The sequence below is a fragment of the Garra rufa genome, chromosome 5 (genome assembly GCF_049309525.1).
Source record: "Garra rufa chromosome 5, GarRuf1.0, whole genome shotgun sequence".
NCBI classification, from domain to species: Eukaryota; Metazoa; Chordata; class Actinopteri; order Cypriniformes; family Cyprinidae; genus Garra; species Garra rufa.
In genome coordinates, this window is record NC_133365.1 from 26,215,472 (window position 1) to 26,233,199 (window position 17,728).

At 37.5% G+C, this 17,728-nt stretch overlaps 1 protein-coding gene across 1 annotated transcript; it reads left to right on the forward strand.

Annotated features, from left to right (window-relative positions):
* Positions 1 to 936: 936 nt before the first annotated feature.
* Positions 937 to 17,521, forward strand: arhgef15a (Rho guanine nucleotide exchange factor (GEF) 15). The gene is made up of 15 exons (XM_073841171.1): positions 937 to 1,611; positions 2,290 to 3,018; positions 4,469 to 4,523; positions 5,784 to 5,848; positions 6,090 to 6,337; positions 6,438 to 6,598; positions 6,723 to 6,875; positions 9,264 to 9,393; positions 9,503 to 9,577; positions 10,354 to 10,446; positions 10,735 to 10,889; positions 13,140 to 13,307; positions 13,423 to 13,502; positions 14,000 to 14,104; positions 14,182 to 17,521. Exons 1-15 carry the CDS (start codon positions 1,218 to 1,220, stop codon positions 14,331 to 14,333), a joined length of 2,763 nt encoding a protein of 920 aa, XP_073697272.1. The 5' UTR covers positions 937 to 1,217; the 3' UTR covers positions 14,334 to 17,521.
* Positions 17,522 to 17,728: the final 207 nt, after the last annotated feature.

The window sequence follows — 17,728 nt, forward strand, 5'->3', positions numbered from 1 at the left end:
ATGTTAGCATAGAAAGAGGAATTAAATCAAGTAAATGAAAAATAAAGGAACAGAAAAAGTAACATATCAGCTTACATGTCATAGAGGAAGTGAGATCCTTGTGTACCTTTATGGTTAAAATATATTTTTCTAGAGATTTCAAAAGACATTCTGTTTACTGTTTGTCAACGAATTGATTTTTTTTTTTTTTTTTTGGATTTATAATACATTTGGTTGTATAGCAGTCTCGTTAAACTTGACTATAACAATAAAGTATTTTTATGTAGGAAAGTAGAGTGTTGTTTTTATAGTCAGTCTGGTATCAGCTGCCTTGCTGAAATGTTGAACTGGGAGTTTTCAGTTGTGTAAATCTAAAGCAAGTCATGGAAATTATGCATCTTTGTGGTATTCAGTTCCCACAGCAGTCTTTGTATAACAATAATATAATATAATAATATAATATATAATATAATATACCATTCAATCGGGGATTGAAGTTAGCGAGAGGAAGAGGGAGCACTAGTGATTTTTATTTGCAATAATTGCAATAAAGCATGATCTTCAAGAATTGGGCTGTACAGTCAACAAGGCACAGTTTCCATTGTCTTACAAGACATAAGGATGCCAATAATGTAATAATATAATATATTAGACAACTAAAATCATCCAAAAACATCTGGAGGTAACTTTATTATGTGTTTCAGTGCTTGTGGAAATGAGCTAAATTGATTTGGATTATACAAATAATCTTTAAAGTCAAAGTGACACTGCGCTTATCTTAAATCCAGCATCTACAGTATGTCACTCAATATATTAACAGTCCATTTGGTGTGGTGACCTACTTCCCTCTTAAGCCATGTGAAAGGCCAGAGGACAAGATCTGAAAGGAGAAGTAACCATAATTAGTGACATTTTTAACAGCGCTCATAACAACTTTGCTCACAAGGATAACATACCAGAGGAGGTAAAATATTTCTTCACATATTGTGTGTGGCAGCTCTGAATGCTCAGTGAAAGTTAATTAAACTTATTTTCTTGTTTTTAAAAGTAATTGATATGACAAGAGAACAGAATGTGACAACACAGGCTTTGATGACCAAGAAGACACAAGGGAGGTTGTTGATGTGGAAATCACCACATTCAGGGATTTTGCTGCATCAGTTGCTCCGTTTGGCACCTTAATATTAGTGCATCCTTTTGTCTCTGGATTTGGATGTGTAAATCTTGCTCACTTGGACATGAAAATTATTTTGGAGCATGAAATGATGGATAAGTCAGTCCGTAACACATCCAATGGAAAACCTACCATTCCACCAAAACCAAACGTTAACGCTTCACGCCAGCAAAGCCACTTTGGTTCCTCTAGCAGAGTGGCTCATGCTTTGCGTAACTTTGAACAAGTAACGGGCAAGCAAATGGCAGCAAACTACAACAGTAAAGTAAGAAAATACTCTCAAAACATGAGCCAAGATGGAAGGACTGTGGTAGTTGCAGCTAAATTGTCATGTTCAGCCAGGACAAAGGACCAAGCAGAGGATATATCTTCGTTTTCAAGACTTAGGAAAAGTGGACAGATGCTGGGGGAAAGAAATCTTCAAATGGCAGTTGATGATGTGGATGTGGGTCGATCAGGTAATGAATGTTTTAAGATCTGTTTCTAACGTGTGTGCTTTACTGTATTTGCCTTAATATGAAATGATGCTGAATGATGTGATTGTTTTATTTTGAATCTGATATAACTTTATAGGTAGGTTTATGTGATATATTTAGGTATATATCACATGACAGAGGTTTAAATCATTACATTAAAACCATATAAAATCAACGTAAATACAAGAGGTACATGATTAGTTTTTTTTTTTTCAAAAGATTTTTTTTTTTTTGGAAAACCTTGTATTTGTTATTGAACCAAATGCAGGTTAACTTGCAAGCAGCATAAACATGTTAGATGCAGTGAATTGACTGCTGAGAGCATAAAACCATTCAAATTCAAGAGACATTTTAATTTTGTTTATTTTTGTACAACATCAATTTTTAGTTGGGCTGCAATTTGATGACCACTGTTAAATGTGTGTCTTAAAGTGAAATCAGTTAAAGGTACATTGGCTTTGAGCCTCTTTCCATGGTCAGTTATTAAATATTTTGGTTAATCTTATATTCTCACCTACCAAAAATGATGTAGAATGCTCTGTTTAACACATTATACCATTTTACCAGCATAAAAAATAAAATGGGGAGAGAAAAAAGTACATTCTGTCTGGGCTTGTTGATAAGCTTCATAAAGCACCTGACTATCCTTATTTCTCTCAGCTCCTGATGGCAGTGAGGTGAATAATGTGAGTGGCACCAGAGAGAATCATCAGGGCTCAACTGCACCACCTACCCACTCAGAGGAGAAACACTGTCATTGCCTCTGCCATCTTCAAAGGCCTGGTATGAAACTGGTCTGGGTACCTCTACACGAGGAGAAAAATGTCATGGATACTGTAATTGAAAAGAGTCACACACATCATAACAGAGGAAGTCAGAGAAATAAGGGTGTTTTACACCTAACCAGTAAAGAAGTCAGTTGGCCACAGAACAGTCCATTTCCCAATTCTACCCCCCAAACGCTGCCTCCATGTATAAATTGCCAAAGCTTTCTACTTCACCACACCTCTCACAAATTAGCAGGAAATGGATTTGCATATGCTGATGAGTCAACTAAAAACTCAAAACCCCCTTTACCACCAAGGACTTATCAGTCATCTGAGTATCAAAATACCCAACATTATGCACATCTGGAGCACACTGATGATCATATATATTTGGACATTTTGCCATCAAATGATAATCAAGTTACCCCTCCTGCAATCCCCCCTCGACCTCCTCCACGAGTTCCTCTACATCCTTCACCCCACCAAAAGACAAAGAAACGGTCTTCCCAGCCAGTGCTGGCATGTGTAGTCTCTCTTCGAGGTGGCGGTCTACCAATCAGAAACACCAGCAGCAGTCAGAATGGAAAACAGTCTCGCCCCGTATCTATGACAAACGCATCTGGTGAGTGCAGAAGAATATCCAAAGTTTGCTTTTTACTAAAGCGGTGGGCCGTTATCGGCGTTAACGTGCTGCGTTAACGTGAGACTCTTATCGGGCGATAAAAAAAATATCGCTGTTAATCTATTCTCAAAGTTGGGTTGGGAGCTGGGTCTAAAATACGCAAGATATGATGACTTTAACTTTGATATTTTAGCGCGGATGATGTATACCTAGTCTAATTGCACTGTAGGGGGCGAGAACGAGTCTCCAACTTCTGTGAAATTACCACATCAAATGAGACGTGCATAGTCTGCAAACATGGATGCAGTTATGAAGCCGCTTCAGGGCAGGTGCGTTCTTAGACCCTTTTTACTGGGGCACGCGCCCCAGTTAAAATCTGCTGTGCCCCAGTAAAATCTCAAATTTGAGTTATAATTTACTTTGATAATCCCGAAATAAAGACATTAAACTATATGCAACAACTGAATTGACGCTTCTAAAAGCAACGCAGTTTAATCGAAGACAATGCACGCAGATAGGCTATTCTTTCCCGTGCGCGTCTCTGTGTACTGTATTTAACGGCAACGTGCACGTCGTGCAGCCTTTTGCGCAGATGTACTTGGTTACACAAGTTTGTATTGGTAATTATGTTGTAAATGCAATTGTCAAGCAGTTTGTGATGCATTTTGGAAACAGGAGATGAGCGCCTGATCTAATGCGCTACCTGGCCCGTTCTCGAAGACTTACTTTTAGTCATTATTTGGGTAGCACGCATATTCTGAATGCCTTCATCAGAATTCAAATTAGCCATTTTAATCTAGATTAATCTAGATTAATTCCAAGATTTAATCTAGATTAATCTAGATTTAAAAAATTTTATCTATGCCCACCCCTAATTTTAACATATGCACTTCTAAAGATAGTGGCCACAATTTTGCCAAGCATGACATTGTCATGATCGGGGCTGTGGGTTTTGTGTGCAGTGTGCAGTGTTTGCACTGCACTCCTCTGATTGTTCACGTCTGTTTTGTCATTTGCACTGATTACACTCACATCTGTTCACAATTATCATTTGGACTATAAGAACTCTTACTTCTCACTCCTGCTTCATGTCTGCATTGTCTTTATGTTCTGTTGTGTTCCTAGTATTCTTGATCCTGGCTTTTGACCGTGTTTCTTGTTTTGTTGAGTTTATGTTTAGTCTGCCGTGTTGGCTTTTTGGTTTTGTTTTTGTGTTTATTAAATATATTCTTTCTCTCCCTGCATTTGGACCCAGTGTTGATCTTGTGACAACAACATTCGTGTGAACAAATAAAAAAATGAACAGTCTTAAATGTCAAATAAATATAGTCCTAAACCCAAACATTAAGTATAGTAACATTGTCTTAGCCCCTAACCTCAGCCCTAATCCTGACCCCACCCTAATATTGATATGCCTATATTTCTCAAAAGCTTCATGTTTGTTTTGTAGGTGAAAGCTATGAAAATAGTGATTTTGAAGACTGGGAGTCTATTGACATGGACGCGTAAGTATACAGCATCAATAAGTTGTTCTCAAAAAGTGTGCAAATTATTCAATGATTTTAAGAGGGGTCAAAGTATTTTTGTGTTGTCTGAAAACATCAAAGGTTTCTGATGTGTGCAAGTCTGTAATAAAATGATGTACTGTCAAATACATCTTTCCTAATGGGAAGTGAGACAGCCCGTAGTTGCAGTTACAGCTTCACGTGATAAAGACTTCCGTTTGTAACCATCTTTTTAGCGCACTTTGCAAACTAACTTATGTGGTTACTTAAATGTGTTAAAACGTACATAAATGTAAAATAAATATATGCTTTTATGACCCTCACATCTACTTATTTGACTTCCTTTATACTTATTTCAACATCTTTAAAGTAGTAGGCCAAAAGCTTAATTCACACATCCTCTTTCCCTGAAATTTCGTTGACATACCAACCTTTACATGAAATGGTGAGAATTTCCCTTTTTTTTGTCTCCCAGGTTTACCAACACCCTTTTTTGTTATTTTATTTTATTTGAATTGATTTTTTACCTGACCAATGACAAATGCCCAAAACGGAGTGTCTGTTTACACTAAGCCTTGTTGACAGAGGCTATTTCCACTAACTCTGTCCACAAGCGTGTGTTTGGGTTAGTCAACATTACAAAAGACAATACTCTAATAACTGCTCCAGTGGTGCAGATAGTAAAGTGTGTACCATAGCGTTTTTTTTTTTCTTCCAATTTAATCGACCTGGGTTCAGATCTGTCTTTTTTTGCCAAACTTTTTTTTCTCCCTTTTCAAATCTCATATCACATTGGAAATGCTTTTATTTTCAATAAAAATGGAAAAGGAAATAATCAAAAAGTTAAAAATAAAGTATTGGGTACGGTTAGGGTACTGTAGGTGCAGGAAAGGCTTATATTGTCCCAATAAGGAGGCATCCATTTAATAATTTGAATTTAAACTATATTTTACACTTAATACATTATTATTGCATGTTTTATAATGTACTACAATACTGAGGTGCATATAATTGCCACTATTTGCAATAAGTATTATAATTAGCCGAAAATGCACTTAGTGTAAATTGCATAATGCTTAAAAAAATACAGCTATTTTCACTTAATATAAATAAAATCCATTGCTATTTACACTATCGCTATTTTCAGTTAGTGTAAATAGCATCTTATTGCATCTTTTCATTAGGCCTTTTATCTGAGACAGATACTTGTTTGAGCCCGATAATGTGTGGCCAGGTTAAGCTGTTGTGGGTTTCTTACAGGATGTGTGACAAAACAGGAAGCCCACGGAGAATCTCCAGTGACTGGGAGCCAAACAGTGACTATGGTGAGATAAGTAAATGAATGTAAAATACACATAAAGGGAAAGGAAAACCTTTCATCCATTTCAGATGTCCAAAAACAACAGTTAGGTTTTATTTCTGGTTTTATTATAGAATGGTAGGATAGATTTTGGAGCAGTGTTCATGGTTCACCGGTTAAATAAAATTAACATTCGGTGCAATAACATTTCTTTGGATCTTTTGCTGCTCAACCAAGCATTTTTAAAAACAATGTGTCATCCTCAGAACCTCTATATCAGATCTACCAGGAAAAGGTCTTGAAAGAAGGCAGTCAGATCCAGTCTGATAGTCCTGATTGCAACAGGACGAGTGTTAGTAAAACCCTGGGTCTTGAGGGTACCGGAGGGCTGGTTGTGGTTGGCACCCGATCCAGGAGAGGCCCTGAAGAGATTACACTCTGGCAGGATTTACCAGTGGTGAAAGAAAGTGGAGTGTTACATAAACTTTCTCGCACTGAAAAACAGAGACAAGAGGTCAGAATAATTTAACGCTATTATAAGTAACTTTACATCTTTTTTTTGCCAAATTCAACTTTGTTACATGTTTTTATTTTAAACTTTATGTGTGTTTTAGAGCATGTTTGAGGTGCTCACCTCTGAGGCCTCCTACCTGCGGTCCCTGCGTGTTCTGAAGGATCATTTCCTTGGGTCACGGGAACTCAGTGAGACTCTGGTCATTCATGATAGGAAGGCCCTCTTTTCCAACCTCTTGCAGGTCTATGAAGTCAGCGAGAGGTGAGAAAGAGAGACAAGTTCGAGAAGATGACAGATAAAAGAAATGACAATTCTGTCATCAATTATTTACTTTCACCCAAACAACTACCCCATAGGCATTAATGCACATCTCTGTTGTTCTCAGGTTTATAGGGGATCTGCTGAAGCGAGTAGATGAGAGTGTGGTGATATCTGACGTGTGTGACATCATTTATGAGCACTCAGAGAACCATTTCTCAGTCTTTATTGATTATGTCCGAAATCAGCAGTACCAAGAGAAGTCCTACAGCAGACTGATGTAAGACTTTTACCCATACCTGCAAAAAAAAAAAACTCAAAGGTAACACTTTACTTTAAGGTATTCATAATACAGATTAATTACCTAGTTAAATGCTTAGTACAAGCTGTTGTACTTGCATAAAACAAAATGTGTATCATGTAACTAAGTAATAGAACAGTCTGTACTTACAGTTTGTAATTAAGTAGATGTAATACTGTTACTGTTACACAGATACTCGTACACCCAAGTACAATCTTGATACACTTTATTTTAAATAGCTTTTGCCTGTGTAATATTCTGTACTTTTAATGTAATCAGGAAGGTATTACATGCATTTAAACTGCGTACTGGTGGGTTAAATCAAACTGAGGTGCAGCTGGATAAGCTGTACAGTATAGATACTGTGAGCGGGTGAAAGATCACGCAACAAGGGTGGCTGAAGTGAGAGCCCCGGAGGTTGGATTTTATTGACAATTCTTTAGGTGTGCTGAAGTAAAACGGGGAAATAGCGTGCGGTGCTTCGTGGGTTTGTGCAGTCTCCGAGTGCTGTGTGGGTCCGTGCTTGTTGAGGGCTGATCGGCCACACGCTGCTCTCTGGAGAAAAAGACGGAGAACAAACATTAGTCTGTGCTTAACGGAGAGGTCTCACCAGTTGTGTGGCACACACGGCTTATCTGACGCGGCCTGAGTGGAAACAGCTGTGATCGATCAGCCGGTGATGAGGAGGCGCAGCTGATGTGTGTGTGTTTCCAGGCAGTGGCGTAGCAGATGGGCCCGCAGGGCCCATATCCATTGTCCTTGTTATCCAATCACGATTAAGAATTTCCGCAACTGTTTAGAGAGTGAAGCTTATGAGCGCAAAATGAGTAAAAGAAAATATGTCAGCGGAGCTCAAAAACGGACTAACCAACACCGAAAAGAGCAATTCAATGCAAAACTACCAAAAATTCAATGCAAAATTCAATGCAATAGGCCTACTGAACTTGCGATACTCAGCATTGAAAGCCAGCACGCGCGTCAGATGGACATAACAGACATTGTCAAGGACTCCTATGCTAGGAGAAAGGGGCGCTTTGGAGGATTTTAAAGGTAATATATATTACCTTTATTGAATGTTAAACGTCATGAATCTTTGTTGTATACTGCAGATAGAAAAAATATTTTGACGTCATGTGCTCCCTTGCATTTTAACAAGTTAATATAATTGCTGTTTTATTGTTGGTGTTTCTTTTATTCTTTTTTTTTTTTTTTGTGAAAAGTTCTTAATAAATAAATACGAAATTATTACATACTATTAAATTCCACAGTACTAATTCACGATTTTGAATGAAAAGGTGAATCCCCCATCTAATTATGCGGTGAGGGGCCCCGCCTCCACTCTTGCGGGTGGGCCAACGTAGTTTGCGCTACGCCACTGTTTCCAGGGGGACGCTGATTAAAGCTCGGGATGCTCGTCACAATACTTATAAAGTACACAATCTTGATACGCTTAATTTTTAGTAGCTTATGTCTGTGACTTGATAATTATGCTGTATAAAGTCTGCAACACATATGTAACAATCTTTTGATTACATAAGTAGGTGTGTAACAGACTCGTCTGTTACATATGTGTAACAGCAGTGATGGGCAGTAACTAATTACTTGTAATTTAGTTATAATATTGAATAGTAATAATATTTGTAATAATATTACTTTTTGTACGAACTAGTAGTGTAACTAATTACTAATAAGAATTCAGTAATAATATTACAGTTACCATCTATAAAATAGCTTAGTTACTTAGTTACTTTTGATGCCTTAACCCTGCTGATTTAAAATACAACAATTAAAAAATTCCTAGATTTGTCAGAATTGTCATGACTGGCACAACACTTCTACTTGAATGTCAGTATCAATCACTATTGATTGTTTGTAATAACTTCTGACTGTGATCCAATGTGGATTTTGGTCAAAAGGTGAGGCAAAGAAGAACTTTACGTGGAAGATAAACAGTTGCAACTTCTGTGGGGCATCAAGAAAAAGTAATGTAACTAGTAGTGTAACTAATTACTGTTGCCAGAAAGTAATAAGTAAAGTAACATTATTACTTTTTAAAGGAGTAACTAGCAATGAGTAATATATTACATTACGTTACATAATGAGTAACTAGCCCAACACTGTGTAACAGAAGCTGCCTATTACATCTAAATAATTACAAACTGTAAGTACACGCTGTTCCATAATGGTAAGTACATTTTGTTTCATGTGAGTACAATGGCTAGTACTAAGTGCTTAACTAGGTAATTACCCTGTGTTATGAACACCTTAAAATAAAGTGTTAGCAAATAAGATAATACTAATGAATAAAATAAATAAATAAACAATGTTGTATGGCATGTTGCTTATGTGTATGTATGGTATTGGCAGGGAGAGTAGCAGAGATTTTTCTCTTGTGATGAGGCGGCTAGAGTCATCTCCACTCTGTAAACGTCTGCCCTTCACGTCCTTTATGCTTCTGCCCTTCCAGCGAATCACACGCATCAAAATACTTATACAGGTTAGATACACCCTGCTATTGTTCTCAAAAAATAACCATTCCTGTCATTTTTCCAGTAAATGTGAAACTACCAGACAATAGTAATTGGATTAGTTTCAAACTTTTGTAGAATATTCAAAAGCGGACTGCAAAGGGCACTAAAGAGGAGGAAACGGCTTCCAAGGCTCTGGCGTCAGTTTCTAAGGTAAAATGAACAAAATCAGCATTGATCCTTGATTGACTGAGTTTTGATGTTTAGAATAATAGCAGTAAAAATGTTTAGTGTTTGCTACATAGAATTCTTAATGTTTTCTTTTAGCTGCGTCTGTCTGAAATATCAGTATTAAGTGTTTTAAAGCAATATCACACTTACAATTGTGTTGTATTGTACTGTATATCAACTGTGAGCTCCTGAAGGTAACAGTGCACAAGTACTTTTTGCTTGTGTGATATTGATTAAATATAAAATATACTGTTCTAAATCCAAAACCTGATTTGTTGAGTCACATTCAAAACTGTTTTACAATGGATCGGTGACATAAAAATAAAGAAAAATCTTTTAAAACCTAGTTTAAACACATACAAAATTCATCCTAAACTAACATTTTCTTCTCATAAAAGGTCAAGTTATTTGATATTTTCTGCATGGATCTGTATGTTAGTTGCACCACACTATGCAATTTAATTTTTGCAGAAAAAAGATACATTAAAACATAAATAAGCAGTAAAAGGAAAAACTGAATGATCGTCAAGCTACTTCGTAAGCTCATTCTGATGTGAGTTTAATGGACTATTTATGTCATGTTGCTGATTTCATAAGAGCTTTACATAATACATACTGATGTCCCTGTAGTAAAATACATGTGAAATGGGCAACTAACACTAAATCTACACATTGATTCATAAACAACTCTCCATGTGCACTTGTTCTGTCATTCATATCCAGCTTTGATTTTCACTTGCCATCATTCTTAATTATAGCTAATCACGCAGGCAAACACACAGGTGGGGCAGATGAAACAGATGGAAGAGCTCATTCAAATCTCTAACAAGCTGGAGTTTGACAAACTCAAGGTCTGTAAATGCATTACTTCACTAGTCATATGAAAAATACTCTTAAATTTGATTTGAGCTTCAACAAAGGTATTTTAAAATACATTTACATGTTGCTTCACAGAACCCAAGGGGGCTTCACTTATCCTGTATAAAGACAATACCTAGAAGTAATGATCCCCTGATCTGAAAATGTTTAATGTGACAGTAATACAGGAGTCATATAGCCATAGCCAAATGTTTAATATTATTTTAATATGCAAACAGAAACATTCTATTTCTTTGGCTATTTGTGTTTTTCTTCGACAGGCCATTCCAATTGTTTCTAAAACACGCTGTCTAGAAAAACAGGGAGAACTACAAGAGCTGTGTAAAAGAGGGTCTCTCTTTAGCATCCGCAGCAAATGTACCCCTGTGTACATGTTCCTCTTCAATGACCTTCTCATTCTCACTACAAAGAAAAGGTTAGAGGCATATGGTTACTGAGATTTACTTCAAAACCAATGGGGGGTGGGTGGGGGACTTCGTAAAGATGACATATTTTTGTAGGCTCACCTGGAACCTGGTAAACCACGGATCCCTTATCAAAATCCAATAAGATTTTCCCATTTACTTTTTAAAAGCTCCGTGGCCATTAAAAGTTAATCATTCTTACACCTTTTGTTCAACATGACAATTCTATATTAAGCTTATGTACAGGGGTTGGACAATGAAACTGAAACACCTGGTTTTAGACCACAGTTAGTATGGTGTTGGGCCTCCTTTTTTTGGCCAATAGAGCATTTCGTCTTTGGAATTGTCATTTACAAGTCCTGCACAGTTGCCAAAGGCATTTTGAGCCATTCTCCTCTTGCAGATCAGGGGTCAGGTCACTACATGATACTGGTGTAGGAAAATGTCATCTGACTCGCTTCTCCAAAACACCCCAAAGTGGCACAATAATATTCAGATCTGGAGACTATGCAGGCCATGGGAGATGTCCAACTTCACTTTTCTTGTTCATAAGACCACTCTGTGGGGTTGGACAATGAAACTGAAACACTGGCCAATATAATGTTGGAGGTTTCATGGCTATATTTTTGCAGCCTGGTGGCCAATCTTCACTGATTGCACATTCCACCAGTAAGAACAGGTGTGAACGTTGACTATGTGCACCCAATGGTTCAGACATTGTACTCTGAAGGTGGTACCATGTATCAGGATGATAATGCACCAGTACACACAGCAAGACAGGTGACAGAGTGGTCTGATGAACAAGAAAAGTGAAGTTGGACATCTCCCATGGCATGCATAGTCACCAGATCTGAATATTATTGTGCCACTTTGGGGTGTTTTGGAGGAGCGAGTCAGATAACATTTTCCTACACCAGAATCATATAGTGACCTGACCCCTGATCTGCAAGAGGAGAATGGCTCAAAATGCCTTTGGCAGCTGTGCAGGACTTGTATATGACAATTCCAAAGACGAAATGCTCTATTGGCCAAAAAAAGGAGGCCCAACACCATACTAACTGTGGTCTAAAACCAGGTGTTTCAGTTTCATTGTCTAACCCCTGTATTTTAAAGGCTAAATGCCATCACCAGACATACAAAAGCTATAGGCTATAAAGAACTAAACCATGGTCATGGCTTCAAGGTCTTTATTTAAAATTGGAAAGTTTGAATTAAAATAATCTGCAAGAGCACAAGTATAAATGTAACTGACATATTACATAAATCAGGAGCAATGTTTAGGGTAACGCATTACAAGTAACGTTATTACGTAATCATATTACTTTTTTCTAGTAAAATAATGCATTACTTTTTAATTTACAAGAAAATATCTGAGTTACTTTTTCAAATAAGTAATGTCAGTTACTTTGTTTTACCATTTATTCTCCTGTCTCCATGCTGAGAGAAATTGGAAGGACAAAGGCGTTGTATGCACTGTAAACATGATGTTACTTCTTGACTAAATGTGAACAAGCATTAATTCCCTTGGGGGTGGGGGGGGGACTAACATAATTAGTTACTTTTTAGGGAGTAATGCAATATTGTAATGCATTACTTTTAAAACTTTCCCCAACACTGATCATGAGTGGGGTAATACTGATGTATTTTACAGTGCACAGCATAAATGAGTACACCCCCTCTGAATAAATATAAAAGATGTATTTTCTTAATGTTCACTAATATAATTCATGTAAAGATGACAAAACTAAAATGTATTAAACATATATTTGTATTACTAAATTTTTTTCTAGCAAAAATTCAGCCATCCCTAAATTAAAACTTAAAGTGAAGACCTAAATATTTCAGGAGTCCATTGTTTTTGAATGTCGGTGCTACTTCTGCTATATTTTCACTCTTAAAACAATAATTTGGTATTCCTCTTTTACCATTGTCCTCTTTTATGCTAAAAAAATCTGATTTTGCTGAATAATTGTGACATTCTTCTTTGGTAATTGATCAAACAGGCTTGTTGAAACATATCTCCAAAGAACCCTAACATGTCATCTAAGTAAAGAGTAATTGCTGAATTTAAGTTTTAGAGGGGCTGCACTCATTTATGCTGTGCACTGTATATTCTAGAATAAAATGTGGAAATATTATTACCTTGTTAAACACAAACCTTATTTCAGGCATTTCACCCAAGTTATTGCGGCACTCTATGTAATGAGTAAATCTTCGATCTAACGTGGTGCCCTTTTTTGCCCTCCTCTCTCTCCTCTCAGTGGCTGTCCAGACCGCTTTGTGGTGATCGATCATGCTCATCGGTCTCTGGTTCAGGTACAGGCCACAGAAAACAATCTTGGACAACACTTGGATCACTGTTTCTGTTTGACCATCTTGGAAAACTATCGGGGTGGCACCTGTGAACACTTGCTCAAGGCTAATACCGAGTAAGATGCATGTAGCTTAGCAGTCTTATTGATACTAGCTACAGGCAGAAATCAGTGTCATTTTATATTTTTATCATTCTGACGTCTCGCTTTCTTTTTAACACCCTCTCTCCAGGTCAGACATGCATAGGTGGATGGCTGCTTTTCCATCTATTAAAGCAGCACTCGGGGAGGAGAAGATTTATGAGGACTGGGGTGAGCTTTTAATTCATTACCTTACAGACACTGTGGAGAACGCTTTTTCTAAATATTGAACAATTGGTCATTCATGCTACTGTATACTACATATGCTCAATTGTTTAAAATTTTGCCATGGCACACAGATGAACTGTTTTAACAGAATCTCTGATTTTCATATAGCGGGCATGGGCAAACTCGCTCCTGGAGGGCTGGAGTGCCTGCAGAGTTTAGCACCAACCCTGATCAACCAAACCTGAACAATGTAATCAATGACTTCAGAATTACTAGAAGGCTATAGACACGTGAGTTTTATCAGGGTTGGAGCAAAACTCTGGAGGAATACCTTCAGTTTATTTAAAAAAAAAAAAAAAAAACACCCACCAAACACACACACAACTTTGAGAAAGCTTCCACAATTATATTCCAGATAAGGTCTCTTTGATACAGTATGTCCTCAGGGTATAGTTTATACACAGAATATAATGATCTTTGTGTTTACGTGTGTCAATCAGACTGTCCTCAAGTGCAGTGTGTCACTCAGTATGTAGCAAAACAGGCAGACGAGCTTAGCTTGGAGCCATCTGATATCATCAACGTGCTGCGCAAAACCAGTGAAGGTCAGTTAAAATAAAAATCACTTTTTTAAATTTTTTTCCATTTGAAACTAAAATTGATTTCCATTTCACTCATTAAGGTTGGTATGAAGGTATGCGTCTCTCCGATGGAAAGAAGGGTTGGTTTCCATCAAAGAACACATTAGAAGTAACCACTGATCACCAGAGACGGCGGAAAGTGAGAGAGAAGTACCAAATCGAACAAACAATCAGTCAAAACACTTCAAGTTGACTCCTGTATACATGCTGCTGATCTTATTTGCCTACACCCCCCAATAGCTTCCTGTCACTCACACACCCAAAGACACTATGAAATTGAAGGGCATGCACACACGCACACACCTATTTCCCATTGAAGCAGGAAGCTGGGGCTAATTAGTAACCCCCTTACCATCATCATTTTTAAAATATAAAGAACATCAATTTTTATAAATGTTCAAAAGGAAGCCTGGATTGTGAAAAAGAAATTTTATTGGACAGATCTGCTGTTATCATGAGATGACTAACAGGACTAGCCCCTTCCATTGTGCCATTAGGCTCCACCTTCAGCTCCATAGAAACAGTGCAGGCAAGTTTTATTGCGTGTCTTCTTTGACTTTTCTGACACCTATCGCCTTGGATGAAGCATAACACAAAGGATTATCAATGCCTATGCAGAACAGCCTATTCAGAAGTCACCCAATACAAGGTTTACGAATATAAGTGTAAAATTTAATTTAAAAAGGGGCAGATTTACCTTAATAAATACTGATTGCCCATTTAATTTATTTTTCCAAATTTTAAACTATTACCTTTAGGGGTGTCATCCTCCAACTGGCAGTAAGTGCATTTTTTGATCTGTAAGAGTACAATGAATAAAGAAATGAATGCGTTAAGCATGGATGTAGGTAAAGTTATATCAAACTCAACAGCCTGATAGCCTTTTGGATAACAGTACCGCAATTAAGGAATATGCATTGTAATATTCAGGACTAGGATTTCCAAACTTTCTCATCTTAACCTCTACAATGTAAATCTTAAGTAAAGTTAACCTTTCAATAAATAAATGGTAATGATATTAACGTAATGATATTCACCTTCTCAATTACAAAACTCAGTTAAAGTGTTAACATGTACTTGTTTTAATTTTACACAAAGCAATTTAGCTGGATCACAATTTCCTACAGTTCCATCCTAAAAGCACACAAATATTAAGACCATAAAGCTGTGGTGTCTTTTATTCATTGTGAGAGCAGAATAGAATACCTCAGAGTATCCCACAACACAACAACAAGACTAAGAGAGCATGAGAATTATACAGGTCCTTTTCAAAAAAATTAGCATATTGTGATAAAGTTCATTAGTTTCTGTAATGTACTGATAAACATTAGACTTTCATACATTTTAGATTCATTACACACAACTGAAGTAGTTCAAGCCTTTTATTGTTTTAATATTGATGATTTCGGCATATAGCTCATGAAAACCCAAAATTCCTATCTCAAATTAGCATATTTCATCCGACCAATAATAGAAATGTGTTTTTAATACAAAAAAAGTCAACCTTCAAATAATTATGTTCAGTTATGCACTCAATACTTGGTCGGGAATCCTTTTGCAGAAATGACTGCTTCAATGCGGCGTGGCATGGAGGCAATCAGCCTGTGGCACTGCTGAGGTGTTATGGAGGCCCAGGATGCTTCGATAGCGGCCTTAAGCTCATCCAGAGTGATGGGTCTTGCGTCTCTCAACTTTCTCTTCACAATATCCCACAGATTCTCTATGGGGTTCAGGTCAGGAGAGTTGGCAGGCCAATTGAGCAAAGTAATACCATGGTCAGTAAACCATTTACCAGTGGTTTTGGCACTGTGAGAGGTGCCAGGTCGTGCTGAAAAATGAAATCTTCATCTCCATAAAGCTTTTCAGCAGATGGAAGCATGAAGTGCTCAAATCTCCTGATAGCTAGATGCATTGACCCTGCCCTTGATAAAACACAGTGGACCAACACCAGCAGCTGACAAGGCACCCCAGACCATCACTGACTGCGGGTACTTGACACTGGACTTCAGGCATTTTGGCATTTCCCTCTCCCCAGTCTTCCTCCAGACTCTGGCACCTTGATTTCCGAATGACATGCAAAATTTGCTTTCATCCGAAAAAAGTACTTTGGACCACTGAGCAACAGTCCAGTGCTGCTTCTCTGTAGCCCAGGTCAGGCGCTTCTGCCGCTGTTTCTGGTTCAAAAGTGGCTTGACCTGGCGCCTGTACACGGTGGCTCTGGATGTTTCTACTCCAGACTCAGTCCACTGCTTCTGCAGGTCCCCCAAGGTCTGGAATCGGTCCTTCTCCACAATCTTCCTCAGGGTCCGGTCACCTCTTCTCATTGTGCAGCGTTTTCTGCCACATTTTTTTCCTTCCCACAGACTTCCCACTGAGGTGCCTTGATACAGCACTCTGGGAACAGCCTATTCGTTCAGAAATTTCTTTCTGTGTCTTACCCTCTAGCTTGAGGGCGTCAATGATGGCCTTCTGGACAGCAGTCAGGTCGGCAGTCTTACCCATGATTGCGGTTGAGTAATGAACCAGGCTGGGAGTTTTTAAAAGCCTCAGGAATCTTTTGCAGGTGTTTAGAGTTAATTAGTTGATTCAGATGATTAGGTTAATAGCTCGTTTAGAGAACCTTTTCATGATATGCTAATTTGAGATAGGAATTTGGGGTTTTCATGAGCTGTATGCCAAAATCATCAATATTAAAACAATAAAAGGCTTGAACTACTTCAGTTGTGTGTAATGAATCTAAAATATATGAAAGTCTAATGTTTATCAGTACATTACAGAAAATAATGAACTTTATCACAATATGCTAATTTTTGGACATGTATACTGAAAATAACCAAATAATGGTATAAAAACAAACTGGCTTCCTATATCTTTTGTTATTATGTTTTGTTACAGAGGTTGTCAAATTACACAAGCGTATTTCGGTGTCAGTTTATGCATCACTTGGTACAAGATAAAGGAGGCAGATGCCACATGCCCTGTGACATGTTTCACGACCAATTATTCCTTAAACCCAAGTATCAATCTTAATATATTGTATACCTGTTAGGATTGTTATCTTGTTAATGTCTGATCAATTCCTCACCTAAGCCCGCAGGATGCCTTGTGTGAAAGTGGTAGGCTGTTTTTTGTGTGTTTTTCATAGGTAGAAGTGTGGGAGAATGTGATGGCAGGTAGATGGAAAGAGTAAGATTTTCATTTTCTGGATGGACACAGCCAAGTGGAACTCTGAACCCAACAGAAAGATAGAAAACTAACTCATGTAAAAAGTGGGACATACAAACAAATATACTTTATCCGATTCATACATTTACACACTTAAACTACATGTTTCCTCTGATGCCTAAATTTCAAACTTCAATAAAGAATGTATCTAAAGTTTTACTTGCCTAATTAGTCGGGGATACACAGTCAATGCACAACATAGTTTAGGAAATACACTCTCATAAGCCCCATCTAGTTGTTTAGTAAATATGTTTAACATTCTCTACAGTGCATTTCTGGTCTTTTCGCCCTAACTTTAGGCAGAAGTCAGCATTCATCTCTCAAACTGTGTCCTACAAATTCATAATTAATCAATTGTAAAGG